The sequence below is a fragment of the Notothenia coriiceps genome, unplaced genomic scaffold, assembly GCF_000735185.1.
Source record: "Notothenia coriiceps isolate Sejong01 unplaced genomic scaffold, NC01 NC01_scaffold00023527, whole genome shotgun sequence".
Classification (NCBI taxonomy): domain Eukaryota; kingdom Metazoa; phylum Chordata; class Actinopteri; order Perciformes; family Nototheniidae; genus Notothenia; species Notothenia coriiceps.
In genome coordinates this window covers 354,737-374,357 of record NW_011356228.1, presented here as the reverse complement: position 1 = coordinate 374,357, position 19,621 = coordinate 354,737, and the positions used below count along the sequence as shown (strand labels likewise).

General features: G+C 42.7%; 1 protein-coding gene and 1 long non-coding RNA gene across 2 annotated transcripts in view; one reads left to right on the top strand and one right to left on the bottom strand.

Annotated features, from left to right (window-relative positions):
- LOC104954578 (uncharacterized) overlaps positions 1–14,889 on the bottom strand; it is a 20,142-nt gene extending 5,253 nt beyond the window's left edge. The window contains exons 1-2 of the long non-coding RNA XR_799348.1: positions 14,804–14,889; positions 5,981–5,984 (exon numbers count right to left, since the gene is read on the bottom strand). This is a non-coding gene — a long non-coding RNA (uncharacterized lncRNA). The remainder of the gene's footprint in view (positions 1–5,980; positions 5,985–14,803) is intronic.
- fam49bb (family with sequence similarity 49 member Bb) overlaps positions 1–19,410 on the top strand; it is a 32,010-nt gene extending 12,600 nt beyond the window's left edge. Inside the window, exons 3-12 of the mRNA XM_010781707.1 lie at positions 4,173–4,250; positions 5,338–5,459; positions 6,564–6,669; positions 10,365–10,504; positions 12,085–12,162; positions 14,594–14,710; positions 14,795–14,874; positions 14,964–15,090; positions 15,718–15,788; positions 18,647–19,410. Coding sequence (XP_010780009.1) covers positions 4,178–4,250; positions 5,338–5,459; positions 6,564–6,669; positions 10,365–10,504; positions 12,085–12,162; positions 14,594–14,710; positions 14,795–14,874; positions 14,964–15,090; positions 15,718–15,788; positions 18,647–18,710 — 978 coding nt within the window. The 5' untranslated portion in view covers positions 4,173–4,177 and the 3' untranslated portion in view covers positions 18,711–19,410. The remainder of the gene's footprint in view (positions 1–4,172; positions 4,251–5,337; positions 5,460–6,563; positions 6,670–10,364; positions 10,505–12,084; positions 12,163–14,593; positions 14,711–14,794; positions 14,875–14,963; positions 15,091–15,717; positions 15,789–18,646) is intronic.
- The last annotated feature ends 211 nt before the right edge of the window (positions 19,411–19,621 follow it).

Here is a 19,621-nt window from a genome sequence, read left to right as displayed (position 1 = left end):
TTCTTTCCTCATCGCCATGTGCCCCTTAAGCCATGTATAGTCAGCTGGGTAGGATTGGCAGGAGATGGTCCTGGGTAAGGAGATGTTGAGTAGGGGGGAAGATGGGTGGGGGGGACGCATGCCAGCCCCATTTTGGGAATTGCCCCCCCCCCGTTTTCTGCCTGTCGAGTCGGGCGAGTGTCAGCGAGCTCCGCCGGGTCCGTGTCTGGCCGAGTGGGCTAATGCGATGTGGCGTGTCACCCTGGGAATCTAGGTCAAGTTTAAAGCTGCCTATTGCTGCAGTGTGACGCTTCGCAGACCCCTCCCCTTCCACAAATACAATAATATTCAGCACACAACCTTACCTTACATCTTTTTATTTATTTGAAAAAAAATCTTCAAACATGAGTGTTTTTTTTCTTTCTAGACCCATATAGTCTCAGACATAAACACACACCCTGCTGCGTCTCCCCCTCCCCCCCCTCCACACCCCAGGCTGCCTCTCCATGGCGGTGCGCACGTGACGCTCGGCACTCTGTCTGCGCCTCGTAGGGGAGGGCGTTGTTTTTCCCTCCATAGTAAAGCAGCGTGGCACGTGGATCCTCATGCTGCAGACGAGTAGTGGAATGTCAGCACTATCCTTCCCTCACATTAGCCAGCCATCAGCCCCCGAGCCATGTTTGTAGGACGCTGCCGCAGTGCTCAGTTTCAGCTGTGTCCTGCTTCTCTGTGTGCATATTAAAGGGGGAGGGGGGGGAAGAGAGGGAGAGAGAGAGGGCACAGGGATGGGAGATGTTAAAAGGCGGTGCCATCCAGAGGTCAGGCTGCTGCATGGGCGTGGCACCAATTTGTTTACCAAAATAAACTCCAACCTTTTTTTGCGCACTCTGCAAATATTTGTGATGTTGATATTTTTGCAAGAATAAATCCAATATTTTGTTATTTAAATTGACATTTGTAGTTGAAATAAAGAGGCAAAATATGTCATTGCATTCATCTGCAATGGTAAATATAATTTTTTAAGTATACTTTTTTTTAAAGAATTCCTGATAATGTTTGAATTTGCTGAGGTGCACAAAAAATCAAATCACATTAAGTCACTAAGTAGTGGGATTTAAGTATGGCTCCACGTCTCTATTTGACTTCACCGCTCAACTAATCCGCTCTTTTTGGCGCATTACCTCATCTGTATTAATATATTCATGTGCTTTCAAGTCCTACTACTACTACTACTGTACTCACTCCTCTCGTTTCTGATTGGCTGCTGCAATGTTTTCAATGGCACCAAATTTTTTTTTGACTCCATGGATACAGCGAGCTGTTGGGTAGATCCACTCAGCCAATAGGAGAGCTGCGCGGGCTCTTGCTTGTCAGATTCTGCCCCTGGCCTTAGAAGCAGCCCTCCCTCCCTTGCTGGGAGCACGCGATGGCTCGGTGGGGGGTTCAAAACAACAACAAGGCTGTCATCTGGCTTTCCGTGGGGGCCTTAGACATGCCAGCACTACTGGGTACTACTACAGCCACTGAGGGAGGGGGGGGGCAATTCCCTAATCTCTCTCTGATACATGCAGCCAGCCCCTCACTTCTCTCTTACTACGCTATCACTAAGCAACCAGTTACTAACACATCATGTTTTGAAAGGATCTTAAAAGGGAGTGTTGTCATCATCAAAATGAGATGCAAAGTTTATGACTTCTAAAAAATAATTCTCAGAAGGGAAGTTGTAGAGAAGGAGCAGTCAAATGCACAATATTTGAACATTCTCTGGACTTTAAACCACACAAACCCCCGTCCTTGAAATGACCTCATTTCGTCAACATGAGGGAGCAGCGCGGGACTGCGAGGCTGCCAGCGCCTACTACGAAGTGCTCGGGTCCTGGCAGCGCCGGCAGGCAGCTGGTCGGCCCGCCCCGGTCTGAGAGCGGCTGAGAGGTGGCAGCAGAGGACCATGGGGCAGTGCCCACATCTTCCAGCAGGGTTAGGTCGGAGACAGCGCTCACCCCTTCTCAGGCTGCATCAGGTGCGCTGGCACAGTCAGACATTCAGGTCACATTAGTGAAGGGTACGAAGACGAGGCAGGACAAGGCATGTGGGTCTCTGCAGGTGGTCACTGGCTCGGCTGAGTGACACACAGTTGTGATGGCGGCCTTCGAAGTAGAAAGAAGCTTTCATGGAGTAATAATAACTTTATTTATATAGCACTTTTCCAAAAAACGTCACAAAGTGCTTGACATGGATTAAGAACAGGCTGTTAAGGCACCCACCCAGTAAAACATAGAGCATTTCATAAATAGCAGCAGTAATGCAAGAAAAAGAAAACAAATAGTGCGTGGATGTCGAGTAAAACAGAGTGGTGTCATCATTAGTTAGAGTAAATGAGAAACTAAAGTTAAATGCTCATCTAATATTTCAATTTCAACATTTTAGTACCAGAATAGGAGTTAGAAATATTCCTGAATCTAACTGCTATTATTGTTATTAATCAATCTAAAGATACACTATTCAATTTATTAATTAGCCAATTTCCCTCTTTAAATATCTTGTTCAATACGAAATAATTTCCCACACCCAATGATATTCTCTTTAGAGCTAAGAAAACTATGAAATATTAACATGCAAATGACTGTAGCATTGCAGTACCAGTGAAGTTTGGGCCTTTTCTGTTAAAAAATGACTTGGAGATGAATCCATCCTCAGAATAGTTGAAGATGAATCTTTTGTCCTTAAATTCATGTTTTATCTCGGTTCAGAAATCCATTTAGGTTTCATTCAGAGTCCCCGTGAGACAGAGCGAACTTGAGGAGGCATTAACATGTCACAGATGTTGCCTGCTCCTCTAACATCTATTAATAAACGTGTCGATGCAGTACCTGGTTACATGGAAGAGGACTTGACAAAATCATTGTGTACTCAGACTCAACAGTGTAGAAAATGTCCATGTGTAACTAATACTGTCTGTTAGAGTAAGGACATGACCCATTGCTACGTTTTTATCAAGACATGTCACCCTCCACCTCACCCCCTGATGGTGCATCTCATGCATTTTAAAAGCCCTCCATCTAACCCTGCTGAGTGCGTACTTTGCTCTGCCGCAGCACCTCCCTGTCTCACAGCATTACCTGTGTCGGCATGACTTACCCTGTCACCACCGAGCCCCTTACTCAAGTCACTCTTCACCTGTCACTCATCTCGAATGACATCTGCCTGCCAAAGTTTAACCCCGTCATTATTCTGCATGGACCCTCCTTCCGCCCCCTCTCAGTGTACAGCCTGTCCGTCACCAAGGCTTAAACCCATCTCCCCTGACGGAGCCCGGCGAGGTTTCTCTCTCCGAACTGCTACAGGCCCCACCCGTCATACGTCTGTTGACTTTAGGGTCTGAGAATGATCGGTTCAGTAAGGCTGTCACCCCCACCACCGCCGCCGAGGTGTATTTTGAATTAGAGGCATGAAAGGTATCGATGTGATGTTGAAGTCACAGCATTTCTGCTAAATCTCACACACACAGGCAATGAGTCAGTATTTATTTTAGCTTTATGATTAATAATTGAATGCAGTTGTACTCATTTAAACGTTGAGTTAAATGTTTTCTGACCTGACGCATAGAACAGTGCTCTTGCAGTAAACACTAAATCACTGAGCCACATATGCTGAATGCGCTTGTGTTACTAAGGCGTGTTAAATATTGATGTCATGTGTCTGCTCCTATGACCACACACTGCATCGCATTGCACGACTTCTGATTCTAAAGGTTTTAAGTGGTACTCATATACAAGCTTCATAAACAGGTCCTCTTACGTTCCCGCATGACAACTTGCTTTATATAAGTTTGTTGTAATGTCCCGCAAACAAATACTTCCCTGTCTGAGTGAATGTGATTTCCCTACTTGTAAAGAGGGATTACTTTGCATACAACTGCCTGTAAATGCTCATGATAGCTGGGAAAATGTGGCAAGAATGTGGACTAAATTTATTTTTGGGTTTGACATCTGGTTTGGCAACACCCTGGCACAGGAAGCACACACGGGAGGGGGGGAGGGAGCGCTGGTGAGCAGTGGGCTCATCTGGGGGCACCAGCGCAGCGATGCAGAGCAGGAGTCAGGGATACAGGACTGTTTCACCACCTGCTCTCCCCCCCCCTCCCCCCTCCCCACATTCCTCAGATACCAATGCTCTCCTTTCTCCCTCCACAGGTAACATGGGGAACCTACTGAAAGTTTTGACGTGCACAGATCTGGAGCAGGAGCCCAATTTCTTCCTCGATTTTGAAAGTGAGTGTCTTTTCCCAAGCAATGGCTCCCCCCATGCTGATATCGATCACATGAATATCTTACCATAGCATTATCAACTCTGATACTCTTCAGTCTTCTCCCCCCCCCCACCCCCCCCCCCCACTTATCTCCCCACTTATCTTCAACACTGTGTTCTTCCCAGCGGCAAATCTAGAGCTTCTGCACTTTCCCATCAACCTGCCTCCTCCATGCTGGATTGTGCTCAGAATATCAATCAGGGCAGAGTAGCAGCAGAGCCCCTTCCTCAAATGTGAAGCAGTGAAGTTCAGCTGCTGCGTAGCCTAAGGCCCCTCAGCGTGGCTTGATCCTGAGCTGTAGTATTCTCACACTTGGCAAACCCAGAGACTCAGTCATACCTTCAGAGAAAACAATGCCTCCTCCAGCTCACACTGTTACTAGGAGATTTCATAGAAAAGTACCATTACAATTATCGTCCATTTAATCAACCAAATGATCATTAATTTATTTGTATTTCAGACAGCGTTACGCCCTGATATCAGAGGCAAGGTTCAAACCAAACATATCAATTATAGATTTTAAATGAATAAGTAATGATGAACTACAATGCAGAAAAAAAAATACCATATGAAGTAGAGAGACTATACTGTAGCTGTCGATGTGAGCTGTGTTTCAGGTTATTTTTGATTCTGCAGAGGAGCAGGAGTTTACAGACATCACACTTGGCAAGGTGTTCTTGCTTCAGGTGGTGGAAAAGGTTCATAGTGTTCTTTTTTGCCACTTCTCTCAGAACAAGATTTAAAAAAACTCTGCAGCTGAACCACCTCTTCACCCAGAGTAGTTTGGAAAAGACTGTTCATATAACCCTTTTTTTTTTTTTCATTGTCTTCTCTTATCTTTCTCCATTTTCCTCCTCTTAGCCAGAAAAGTAGGTGGTGATAAAACTGAGCACTGGAAAGAAGAGATTATTTCAGTGAACTGCCATTTGCATATAGAAAGTATTAGACTTTCTAACATATCAGAACATTTGAGATGTTTTCTAGAGCTGCCTAGTATGAATCTGGGTCAATACTAACCCTCTCGCCTTTGTTGTTGTTTTTCTTTGCAGATGCACAGCCCACAGATGCAGAGCGAGAGGTGTGGGAGCAGGTGGACGTGGTGCTGAAGGACGCCAAGGGGATCCTGGACGAGCTGCAGGCCTACAAAGGGGCGGGGCAGGAGATCAGAGAGGTGATACAAATGTCCAAAACGCATGGAACAGATGCTGCATTAGTTCATCGGAGCAGTTTAAGGGCCTTTTTATTTAGAGCTCAAGGGGAGTGTAGCTGTTTCCAGGTTTCTGTTCAATATTTTGCAGCATGTGCCGTTGGTTAAGATGTGTGCTTTTGTCCACGTCGCCCTCTAAGTTAGAAACTTTGAATTCCACAATGTTAAAATTGTCATTGGCTCCACTAAGAAAATAATAAGAAACAGCGAAAACATTGAGAGGTCTTTGGAGTTTAGTCATATACAATCAAATACAGTTTAGTAGGCTTAATGTTACAATGTACAAGTTCTGCCAACAGAAGTAGAACATGCAAATTCAAAAAGGTGGGCTGAGGTGGTTGCTGTCTTTACTGTTTTTATAAAAATGTGTAAACAAACATATTGCAACATGCTGACGTCTTGCCTCAGTCTGTTTGTAAACCTTAGCCTATTAATGAAATCATGTGCAAGAGACATTTTATATTACAAAAGTATTTGCATCCAACAGACCTGGAGTGACAACAACAGTGATGTTGTGACTACAGGTGCATTTGAATTCCTTCTGTAGCCTCATGAATCTGCAGATTATGAACCTTCATGTCAAGCAGCATTTGTATCCATCTCCCCTTTTCTCAGAGACTGACCTTTTCCCTTTTTAACGGAATTTCCGATAACGTCATAAGACTTATGATGGAGACTCAGTTTGACAAAAATCAATAAGGCAGAACCTGCAGCAAGAAAACTGCTGTCAACATCTCTGGAAATGCAACTCTACCACTGACAGTTTGGTCAGATATTCAGGTGTGTTGTGCTAATGGCTACTATAGCCCTGAGCTGCTTCCCTCAAAAGGTTAGAAGTGGGCTACACAGGTCTGGAAAAACTCAGTCTCTCTTACTCTCTAATTCATTTTCAGACCAATAGTCTTAAGATCCACCTGACGTTGACTGAATCACTTGAGGAAATTGTGCATATAGTGCTACTCATTAATACATTTGAAGAGATCAGCATCCCTACACCAGTAATGGGGCCTTGTTTTGTCCAACAGTTCAGATTTAGACTAACAGTCCTCTTGATGTTTGTATTTCCAGGCGATCCAGAATCCAAACGATGAGAGGTTACAGGAGCAGGCGTGGGCGGCTGTGGTTCCTCTGGTGGGCCGACTGAAGAAGTTCTATGAGTTCTCCCAGAGATTAGGTTCGTACCTTACTGTTCTGTGTCTACAGGAGCATTTAGTAAGTGGGCCAGGAAATCAGTGGTTCTCAAACTTGAGAAGCTCAGGTGTCCTGTGAGATTTCATTTCAACGTCACACCTGCACTGCAGAATCCCTAAGTGCAATCATTTAAGCGGTCCACAGTTTTAGCGCCATCTATCATTTTAAGCACCAGGTGTGATGCCATTAAGGACGAAAGCAGACGTCCTTTATCCTGCGCCGCCACATCCACAGAGCCTCCATACATGACCCTAATTGTCTGCATGTGCATCTGCAATATTGACTGCTGAGCTGCAAAAGTCCAGACATGTGACACACACGCATAACGTCCTCCCCAGCCTTATGTAAACATGCTTTTAAAAACCCCCACGGTTGGTGTTTCTCAACATGCTGCTTGCGCTGCACTGTGCACTGACCTCTGTGTGGGATGGGGCTATAGGTTGTTTAATTGGCATGTATACAAAGGGGGAGGGGGGAGTAGGCTTACTGCTCCCTGATCTTCTTCTGACCCTGAGGCTGAAGGCGACAGGGGGGGGGGGGGGCTGGAGCCGCCATGCCTCGACGCCTCAACCCCGTAATCTCCATGTGGCGGTGGGGAAGGTAGTCAATGGGGGGGGGGGCAGCAGACGCCTGGCCCTCGGAGGCTGTTATGTAACGAAGTAGGCCACCTCCCCGCCTCGCCGCTGCTCCATTTCTCTGCCTCGGCTCCAGGGGCCGTGGTGGCCCCCGCAGACGGCTGTCCTGCCTGATCTGCGTAAAGCTGAAAGTCTTTTACTACAGGCTGGTGGATCCGCAGAGAGCCACTACCAAGGAGCAAAGATATTATGGAGGGAATATTATGCAATTATCTTGTGTTTGACATATTTCTCCTGCCCCAAATACTAGTTATTGCCTCGAGGCGCAAGTTGTGACTCAAATGTAACATTGTATACAGAATAATATACATTTTCTTCTATTCAACTACATTTCAACTAAATCCAAGCTTGTATTCTAATTGCTTGTTTAGTGATTCAAAGTTGAGAACAACCTTCAGTATCGTTTTACACAAACTGTTAAGGATGGAATAGCTACAAAATCATCACATTTGAAAAGCTGATACATTCTTTTCCTGATAAATAACTTTGGCCTTAGCACATGGAGGGAAAGATTAGCACGCTCCAACTACTGGTTCTTAGATTGACATCGATCTTTGACATGCATTTATAATTGCTGACAGAAAAACATGTAGGCCTACCTAGGATTTAAAGGTATATTTTTGCATATTTTGTCTGAATGCTACTACTTCTTGCAGGCATTGACACCTAAGTCTGTCTCTAAAGTTAACATTGCTTGCATAAAATCTTTCATTTTCCAGCTACAGATCTGCCTAGAAGCCATGGTGATATTTTCTTTACTTACTTTGACAAAAGAAACCCCACAATAACATTTTAGCCTGATGAGTGAAACCACACCAGTTACTTAAGGGACAGTTTTCTCCTGCTCTACTGACTACTTCTGGCATTCACGGCAATTCAATAACAAAACTAAAGCTACTAGTTTTCTAGTTAAAGACCTGCTACTAATTATCAAGACTATAGGTTTGTTATGGTCACACTGTAGACCAGACTAAACTCCCGCCATTCCCTGACCCGCCCCTCTCTACATGCCCTGCCGTGACCTAATGAGATCAGACAGCCCCGACTTCCCGGCATTCTAGAGTGTCTCATTTCTGAGGGCCTGAAAGCAGCTCCGACTGAACTTCTGTTTTGACTGGGACCTAGAGGGCGGGGTTAAAAAAAAAAAGCACCACTAAGGCCATTTTTAATCAGCCTCATTGCTGCGAACGCTGGCCCAAACAGATGGGAGTCATTACGGCACGGCAAACACGCTCAATTTACTGCCCTGCCAGCGCTGTCCGTCTCCTGGAAGTCCCCACTCGATTATCCTAAGTACACCGCCGTCTGAATCGGCCCTTTTCTAGGTTATGTTGACATGCTCATCGTCATATGTAATCAAGAAGAATTATAAAGTATATTTCCAGTAAAAGTATCCAAAGCGCTCATTTGGTAGCCTCATCCCTTCAGATGTCGAGCTCCTCTGGGTTATGTCATTATTGAAGCCTCTGTTCAGCGTCTAGACTGGATTCTGCATCTATAAATAAAAATTCCCTCTGGGCTTTAAAGATTTTTTTTCAATTTGTTTCAAACTGTGCGGTTGAGCATGACATATTTGTTTGATAATACTCCTTGTTTGGAAGTTCTTCACTTCATTTCACCTAATCTTTTCCTCGTTTCCCTGTCGGCGCATGCTTAATGATGGCTCTGTTTTCTGGGGGTATGGTATGTCCAGGCATGGCACAGGCTTTGTATTTACTTACTGTCAAAACAATGAGTGTAATCCTGCTTGAATGAAACCCCGTGCCCCCCACCCCCCCACATTTCATGCCGATGAGATAATTAGTCCCATGTCTCATCTGCATCTGAGCAGGAAAGCCTCTCGGCCCGCCCCCTTTACCCACACTCTGCCCCACCCCCCCTCCCCCAGGATGGCACTGGGCCCTGGGCAGTTTGGGCACCATGACTGCTTCCCCCCCTACATTATCTGTCGGAGTCCTAATCAGGAGGCTTCAGCCGGCTGACACTGTTCACATATCTCACCGCGTTATCGGTTCTGTTAGTTATTGTTCTCTGGCCTCATCCATCACACATGCAGGAGCAGTATTCTCTGTTGCTCTTCCTGAATTGTCCATAAATACAACTTTCCATATCCAGATGTAGGGGTCTTAGTAAGCAAGAGGGTCCACATTTGGCATATAATTCGTTTTGGCCTGTATGAATAAACCCAACTGTACATATGAATATACAGGAGACCTTGATTAACAGCAGCTTTAGTCTTTATGATGGGATGCGTTTTCTGGCTTGTTAAGATCAAGTGCAACACATTAAATACCAAATTGATTTGACCGCATTGGGGAAGCAACTAATGATCAATAATATTGTTGTTTTATTCTTAAAATGTACCTTTGTCATTTAATCAAGAAAATAGAAAGATATGGTACAAAATCTGAAATTTGAAGCTATACATTTTAAATGAATATAAAAAAGAGGAAGGTAGCAAAATCTTCACACTTGAGAGGCTGGAACCATCAGATATTTGACATGATAAATGAAATCATTTTGTTTTGCAAGTTCATTTTCTTTATATGATTATCAACTAAAACGTATTTTTAATTTGGACTGTTGTTACGACAAAACACTACTGTACATTTGGATAAGGTTTTTTCACATTCATAGACAATCAATGAATGAGAAAATAATGCATGATGAAAAGAAGTGATACGTTGCAGCCCTGTAATGTTATTCAATTGATTTAGTGACCAACTGTACAGCAGGTTATATCTGAACACGCATCACAAAATCTCATGCTATATGCAGTACTCCTCTTCCTTATGACCTTTTTAACATGTAGAGCTGTAAACTTGGTGCTTGGATCACCAAAAAAGACGGAAAGTGGATATGATTCAGCAGCTATAGTGTCCCGAAAGACTTTAACAGCCACTGTCTCTCGGTTAAACATTCACGAAGTGTCCTCACAGAATGAATCAAAGCTCATCATATGCATTTTCCACAGGAAGGCTGATGTTTTTGTTGCCGCCCCCTGACAGCACTGAAACCTCTAACACCGACATTTTTTACACAGAGGCGGCGCTGCACAGTCTTCTGGGAGCTCTGACCAGCGAGACTTACGACGACCCCACTCAGCACCTGGAGCGGGAGCAGGCGCTGGCCAAGCAGTTCGCCGAGATCCTGCACTTCACACTGCGCTTTGACGAGCTTAAAGTACGACCTTTCTCCCACAGATCCCATGTATCAGTTTCTCAATTTGTACACCTCCAACTCACCTTTTAAGATGTTCATTTTAAACTCTGCACTTTAGTCCTCTGATACAAACCAGAGCTCTTCGCTGCCCTACACAAATTGATTTTTAGCCCTGCATTTTTAAACGGCAGCCAGTGACTGCGTGATTAGCATTTAATTAGATTCCTGATACTGCTTGGCTGTTTATAATACAGTGGATGTCAGTGAAATGGCTAATGAGGGCTGTAGCGGGAAAGAAAAGGTCTGCTAATTGTCGTTATCCTGACTTCAGACCTGCATATAGTAGCAGGTTTTAGGAAATGATGGAGGATGAAACTCCAAGAAGTTGAATTAAGAGAATGTTCAAACATTTAAGAGCTGAATCAAGATTTGGCCTTTCATTTAATTGTTTTATTCCGACTTCTGTTGGTATTAAGGTTTTTCTTTTCAATGACAAAGTTGTTTTGCTATGTTGATGAACTGGTAGTGATAGGAGGTATTGTTCTTATTTTTGTTAACTGTTTCTTCGAGTAATTTATGTTACATTTCATGCACTTTATAAATGAAGTTTGATTGATTCATTGAAGGCATAAATGGCAACCCAGAAAACACCAGAAATGGAGCGCTGGTATTGGCCGATGCAGTTTTCAAAAACATAATTTTGTGAGCACTTATCTGGTTAGACAGTGGGTGAACTGGTTCCCATTCACCCCTCGCCTTCCTTTAAAAAAACGTAACACGCCCCGTCACCCCCAGGCGATTTTCAGCGACGTCCCAATTAGTGCCCACTACCCAGACTGGCAAGATAAAAAAACATGAAGGTAGGGGGTGCAAGGTGGCATGCCAGGCCTATTCATCAATCTTTCACACCCATACACGGGCTTCTGACCTAGTTAAAGTGTCTGTGCGGCAGGCAGCCCCCCCCTCAGCAGCCTGTCTCTCCTGGTGCACACAGTGGACACAGACTGAGTACCAGCCTATTGTAGCGGGATTAGCATGCTGCCAGTGAAGCTCTGACTGTGACAGGCTCATACAGGAATGAGGATAATTACCACATGATGAGCTCTCACTGGTGCTGACGTTTGAAAGGCGCTTTCTGGTTGGCTTCCGTTTGAGGGGGTCACTTTTTTAGCTTCCCGGTAAAACCAGACGATTCATATTTTTGGCCTTTATCTTGGTCTGTACGTTTGAATTATATCAGAGTAAGCTTTGTCCATTCTCCCCTTAATGAGACCCTTTATACCTTTTTTGTCAGCTCTATAATTGTTGACCCGACTGTTAAATAACCAAATAGTTCCTGACAGGATGAGCGGGGATGAGTGTCAGAGGATACAAATCCAGTTCAGCAAATAAAACTGTAATTGTATCCATGTTCTTTTCATGTCATTCCCCCCCAAAGCTAAGTTTCTGCCTTGTTGGCTAAAACATTGTGTCGTGATGATGGTGTGTTTGATCCAGAAGTGAATTTCCAGCTGCAGGCGGTGCCACCTACAGACAAACTCTCCCCCCTTAGTCTCTTTATCTCCCTATTAAGATGCTTTTCTGTTGTTTTCCTTTATCAGATGACAAATCCTGCCATTCAGAATGACTTCAGCTACTATAGGAGAACTCTGAGTCGAATGCGAATCAACAACGTACCGGTGAGCACACTCTGTCCCTCTCTAATCAATGTTTAGGTTACACTGGGTCACTACTTGTGATGCATTGGATGAAAGGAGCACAAAGAGAAAGCATATTTTCCTGACTCCCCTTCTGACCCTTTTATATCTTTTCATTTCATTAATGTGCAGAATGTTTGTAAAAGAAACTCAAATAAAATATTAAATAGTGGCACCATTGGCATAAGCTATCAGAGGGTTATTTAAATAGAAAAATGTGTTTCTATTCCTATAAAAGTTGCCATGGAGCTGGCCCTGATCGAATGCAAAAATGTGCGTCATCATGATTACTCTATTCTCCGACCTGATTCAAAGCCATCAGTTCCCATTATAATCTCCGCTCAGTAAGGCAGGAGTGATGGATGAAGTTTGCAAACTGTTAGAGCCCCCATGAGTCGGAGGGGAGTGCGGCAGGAAGCGTCGCGCTACATGAACCTGAGCCCCACGGGGAGTGTCAGCCAGTTTGAAGCACAAAGTGTTGGGCAGCAGCGCGTGGCGGCAGAAACTGATCCCAAATCAGTAGCTCGAGCCCAATCCCTCCAGAGATGAAACGCCTAACTGCAGGTCAATGTGGAGTCTGTGCAGTAGACATCCTGTCACAAGAGGATTTAAATTGAGATTTCCCAACATGGATCCATGTAGCGCTGATGATGACGAAGGTGTCCAATCAATGCGATATGAGCTTGTCCATATGGCTTTATGTTATCTAAAAAAACAACAAAGTCTCTTTGAGTTGCAAACTAAAAGTGGGCCAGTGTACCTTTTGTTTAGGTTATCTGTGGAGCCACTAAAGCTCACTCCATACTAAAGTGTTCCTGTATTCATAGCAGACAATAGTTTTCATATGAAATTCTAAGGACACATGCCCTCCTATATCATGCGCGCTGCACTCCACTAGATATACATCTTTATTCAGCAGCTTCAAGGGCATGTAGAGATCGTTTTAATGCAGGAAAGTGGAGATTTGTGTTTCCGTGCGCGCACAATGAGCTGATCTTAGTTTTGACCGGCTGACAGGAGGTTTTATTCTCCAAAGCAGAATGTGCCATTAGGCAAATGGGCCCAGACAAGTTGTCGTTAGGACCTGTCAGACGCTCGGGAGGCCGTCCTCTCACACAGCAGCGTTTTAGTCAGCGCTCAGGCAACTGAATCATTCCGACGTCTGAGATGAAACACATCTGTCTCCGCGGTAACGGAGTCTTTGAGCTCATATGTCATCATTTGTTAAAACATGAATCAGTTTGAGATTTTGGGGAGATTATTCATATTCTGTCAGCGTTTTTATAAAAAAACGAATAAATGCAGGACACAATGTTAAAATTTAAATATGCGGACACATTTAGAACAGGCTGTTCAAGAGATACCTTGTTCTTTGTTATCCTCCAGGTGTTTTTTTTTAATGTCTCGCTCAGACTGAAACTATAAAGCAGCAGGACGTGTTAGTCAGCTGGGAAACCGGGGGGGGGCAGAAGGGCTCGGTGAGCAGGTTCATATCAGTGTTTCTCACTTTAATTCAATTCCTTTTAATGTGCAACTCATTGCAGCTGCATGACAACAATGAAAAAAAACTTCTAATATTTCCAGACAACATTTTATGTTTCGTGCTTTCTTAAGAGTTGAAACCTCTTAAGGAAACATAACATAAAACGAGTTAATTATGGGTTTTAATAACATTATTGTAATTTCACAGTAAAGAGCAGCAGCTTTTTGAAGAAAGGCTTTTAAGAGCAGTTTAGATGTGTCACTCATCTGTCTCATGAAAAGACATTATAGTTCTGTAAACATATCGGACTCCTGAGACACCCATGATCATTATCTTTCCTTTGTTTACCGGGACAAGTGTAATCTCATTTACCGCAACGAGTAACCGAAATAAAATTGGTTGTCCATAACATTAACTAGACATTAAACAGCATGATGGATTGTCACAGGAAACAGAGAGACACTGATCCAGCTTTTGTTTATCTGCGAAGAAGGACGTGGATTAATATCACATGCACCGCTAAAACAGAAAGGAACAACATAATGTAAGAAGTGTTGTGCGGACTGGTCTGGATTGATTACTACTTCAATTCAGATCTGGAGCACGGCCCAGCTGCATTTGTCAGAGGTAATAAGAAAATGAACAAATAATTCACTTCAATGCCGATTCCCTTTTTCCCTTTATGCTTCCTACAAAGCTTTCTTGGCTGTTTTCGTCCATCGAATGTTTTATATTTGGAGAAGAAAGCTTGTGACGTCTACTATCCCTTCAGATCATCAGGATAAGTGTTATGCATTTGTGGGTTTTTGGGGTGAACAGTCCTCATGGGTGCCAGGATCTCTGCTCTGTAGTTGCCCCTGACCTTTGACCTCAAGAGAACGATTGATTGAATTTCAAAAATATAATGTCATTATTTCTATTGATTTTCAGGCGGAATGTGAGAATGAGGTCAACAATGAACTGGCTAATCGGATATCTCTGTTCTACGCCGATGCCACGCCCATGCTGAAAGCTTTAAGTGACGGCACAACAAAGTTTGTATCAGAGGTAAGAATGACGGTACCAAAAACTGTGAATACTTAACAGATATTCTGAAAGCATGCCGTCATTTATTTTTCCATCTCGTTACAGAATAAGAACCTGCCCATCGAGAACACGACAGACTGCCTAAGCACGATGGCCAGTGTGTGTAAAGTCATGTTGGAAACGCCGTGAGTGACTTCCTGTGTTAGTAAGACCCTCTTCAGTTCCTCTACTTCATAGGTTTCATTCGTCTGACCCCACCTCCGTGTCCTTTCAGGGAGTACCGCAGCCGGTTCGCCAGTGAGGAGACGGTGTCTTTCTGCCTCCGGGTGATGGTGGGGGTCATCATCCTGTACGACTACGTCCATCCTGTTGGAGCTTTCGCAAAGTCGTCCAAAATCGATGTGAGTAAAGCCATGTGTCGTGGTGGGATAAGGATTCAGATCTTTTACTGAAGTGATAAAAACCTGACATGAAAATACTCCACTGCAAGTCAAAGTCCTGCATTTAAGACACCACGTACAGTACACGTATATTTACCTTTTCTCAGCAAAATGTGCTTAAAGTATAAAAAGTAATACAATTCCCTGTCAATGTTTACCTATTATATATGATGCTTTGGATACATTTCACTATTGCATTAATATGTTTGTTGCCTTTTATACCATATTCTTTCCTTGATATAAACATTATGCATCATATTCGTACTCTAATCATCATAGTCCTGTTATACACCCCTGTTTTTTCTTAAGCTGATCTAAGAGGCTATTAAAATGTTTTTTTGTAACATATAGGATCATTTTCTCATCCCATAAAGGATGTGAAAAAGGATTTCCTTATGCCTTTAAAGTTCATCACAATAAATAAAATTGAAAATAGTATTAGAAGTTACTGCTGTCAGATACACAAAGTGGAGTTTAGTGGAGTATAAAAAGTGGCAATTAAAAAGATTTAAACGCTTTGAATTTGTACTCCACTGACCCACTTCACAGCGTGCTATATGAAGCTAACAGAGTGTTTCCTGTCCGCAGATGAAAGGCTGCATCAAAGTCCTCAAAGATCAGCCTCCGAACAGCGTGGAAGGCCTCCTCAACGCTCTCAGGTGAGCTACCGGTGGAACCTAATTGAGTTTTTCCCCCTACAGCCCAGCGTGAAATGGGATTGTAGCTCCAGTTGTTGGATTTCATTGTAAAAAAAAGAGAGGGCTGTGAGGTGAAAGATATCGGTGCCTGTTCATGAGCAGCGGATGCCTCCCCCCAGTGACTCACAGTCCAGCGGGGTCAGCTGTGAGCTCTGTGATCCGGGTTGGGTGTGGAAGCCTCTCCAGAATGCCCGATTGCCTCTGACACCTCGTCCCCCCTCACAGCCTCCCAAATGTTTTTTAGCCGCCCCGCCTAAAGCCCACAGCTGCTCCAGATGATGGGGCCGTTACCGTGGTGACCTCCCATCTGTACCGGGGCCCGAGGCTCTGCGGCACTTCCCGGTCACATGGAGTCAGACTTTGTTTTGGTAGTTTTATCTCTGATCTGACACAGGATGACAAACATATTGTAGTTGAATGGAATTGTGAAAGCAATTGGAAAGTATATTTATTCAAGCACTGTACATGAATATATATAAATCTAACTTTGAGGTACTTTTTCTTTCTACTTTACCCTTCTACTCCACTACATCTTATGGTAGGATATTGTATTTTTTACTCTTCAGGGTGGATACTACTTTTTTAGTTCTGGATTTAAACATTGTTTCATTTCATTTTTGGCTGGTTTAGAAAGAAAAGTGGCTATTTTTGGCCCCATTTTTATGTGTTGAGTCTGAGTGGTTAAAATGTACAACTAAAACAGATGTCCCTTTTCCCCGTTAATTTAAGTAACGCAATGTGCAAAAAGGTCTAAAGATCCAAACATATTAATAAATGTGGAAAGCATATGGTATTATTTTCTTACATCCTCTGCCATAAGACCTCATCAGATTTGTCTCGTAAACCTTTGGAGGTGTCCAACCCCTGGCTTTGGAACCCACTAACTAATCTTATTAACTATACAGAATAAGTTGAAAAACTAGCTTCTGGTGCTGCACCGATTCATCCAGAAATCTTTAAGTTGATCATTAGACTTTATTAGCAACTCCTTTGATAATTCAAATGTTGTACAGCCATTTTAAAGGAAAACTAGAAAATATTTGTTGGAAGCTTCCTCTCAGATGTGAAGACTCAAAGCTTTTCCTTCTCATCGATGAAAGTTAACCGAGAATCATTTTGGATGTTGACTGGTCCTTTTCTTTGAAGACGTCACATTGGGCTCTTGGGAATTATTACAGACCGTTTTCACTTTGATCTTGTGACATTTAATTGACAAAAGATAATAATTATTTTCATTACAGATTGCTTTTCTGATTATTTCCTCTATTAAATGTGTTAGTTGCAGCCTTATTAGCTCCACTTAGTAATGACAGTGAAATTCTGCTTCAACATTAACCTACAGTATCAGTATTACCAATTCAATAATGTGAAGCATATTTTCTGCCAAACGTGTGCTTTTGATGCTTAAACGTTTTATTTTCCTAAATGTCTTCACATTACTACATTTGTAACTTTCCTCTTGAAGGTCACCTATTTAGACCCTCCAGAAAAACGCGGGCAAAAATCCTTGATTATGCGATTAAACATGCGGGGTTTTTATGTGATTTTATGCGGTGAAATTGCGGGAAGTTGCCAAATATGCGGAAATATGCGGGGGAAAAGAATAACAATTTTTTAAAATATTGGGCTGTCTTATTTATTCTCTCTCACACACAACCTGCCACTAACGTTAAACCCCTTTACTATTCAATTAAACACATTCAATGTTTATTTATTGTAAAAGCAATTGGGCTATTTTAATCTCACACACACACTTCTTCGCCTCATTCTGTTTTCATTTACTCGTTCGTTATCTGACCAGCTTCAATCTTGTAGGCTACTCACTTCGTTTCTTGTAGCCCTTGAAAGGGTTTTGGATGTTGATGCTCACCGTCGATTTTCTCTTATGCTCCAACCAATATACAGTCTATGGCTCCAACACACAGTTGCACGGGGTGCAGAATAATTTCCCCCCACTTTTTGCCCGGTCTTTAGTAGAAATGTTCGTCGGTAAATGTGATGGATTAGATTTTTTTATCTTGGTGTTTTCTCTATCGTGTGAGCTCCACACGTTCACTCTATACAGTGTTGTTTACATTCTGTGATGCGCGAGCTGATGACGTCACGTCAAAACGAGTTAACTTTTTTTTTTCTCAACTTTGTGTGGAAAAATGCGGGGATTATGCGGCCTTTTGATAAATATGCGGCCTTTTAAAAAATCTGCGCCATTTTGCTGATTATGCGGTAAATTCTGCGATCGCAGAATCGCGTTTTTCTGGAGGGTCTACCTATTATGCAAAATCCACTTTTTCTTTTATACATACAAATGTGTCTCCTCTGTGTTAAGAGATCCATAACGTTTCAGGAACATGTATTATCCCTCTCTTTGTCCTGATCCATTGATATAAAAACCTGTCTGATAATGAGCTGATCAGATGTTGGCCACTTTGTGATGTCACAATGTTTTTCTGGGTTAACCAATAACCAACCAAGGTAACACCCGCCCACCTTATCACCTGAATCTCCTCCTAAAGCACCATTGTGTTTTAACCAATCATCTTGCAGAGGGGCGTGGCCAGTAGCAGCTCATTTACATTTAAAGCTACAGACACAGAATCAGCACTTTTAAAACAAGGCTGAAACAGAGGGGTTTATGGCATGCTACAATGCATGATCTGTTTGGTATTTTGAGCCAAACACTTCAAAGACATGTTTTGTATACATGTATATCTGAGACCTATAATATATTAATGAAAAAGGCTATTATAAGGGATATGATCTGTATACCACTGTGCGGGAAGAAGTGAACTGGTCACTGAGTCTTATTTTCTCCCCTGCAGGTACACAACCAAGCATCTGAATGATGAATCAACCAACAAGACTATCAAGAGCATGCTGCAGTAGACTTGGCTGCTCCTACTGCTTGCCTCACACCCTGCTGGGGGGAGACGCCACTCTCCTGACTGATGTCGGTGCACAGAATGTTTTTTTTCTTCTTTCTTTTGTTGCTTTTTTTTATTTTATAACGGAAAAAGAGCTACAGCTCCGCCCTCTTTTATAATGCAAAATGCTACTGCCATTATGAACGTCTTTTTCTGTGCCAAAAAGATGTAATGTTTTCGACAAAAGGCCATGTGACGATGGCAGCTAATGAAAGCATTGTGGATCCTCTGGTGTTTTAACCTTGTTTTTCCCAATATAAGGGACGGGAGTGCTTTGACTTGAAATTTTAAAAGAGAGAGATATATAGAGAAGTATATATTATTTTTGTTTGATTCGTTATTTAATATTACAACCTCTGCATGATGAAAATGATGTATTTTCCTTCTATTTAAAAGAAACTAATAGTTCAGTTAAATTTGTCTGCTCTATTGTGCATTATGTTCTTGAAATGGTACTTGTCTAAATGAGATTTAAGAGTACAGCTTTTATATTTTTTATAGGTTTTAATTTGTGCAAATGTCTTTTTTTCATAGTTGTGTTGTATTTTTCATTTCAAAACTTTAAACTGTGATGTGTGCAAATTTAAAATTGGGAGTCTGTACTGTAATTGGACAGTATGTTGTGGCTGGAGAAATAAAAGGAGAACTCTTGTTTTCTACTACCCACCTCGTCAGGTTTCATCTCTTATCTCATACCGTCGTCTCCGGATAGCTGAGAGGAAGTTTGGTCGCAAAGGTTTTACTTTTTTTCCCATGTGAACAGCGGTGAAATCCAGCTTCTCATGCTCAACCGCTAGACAGGCAGTGAGAAAGAACATTTTGATTAAATACACACAATGACACACACCGAGGCAGTTTATTTCCCCCCCCTGC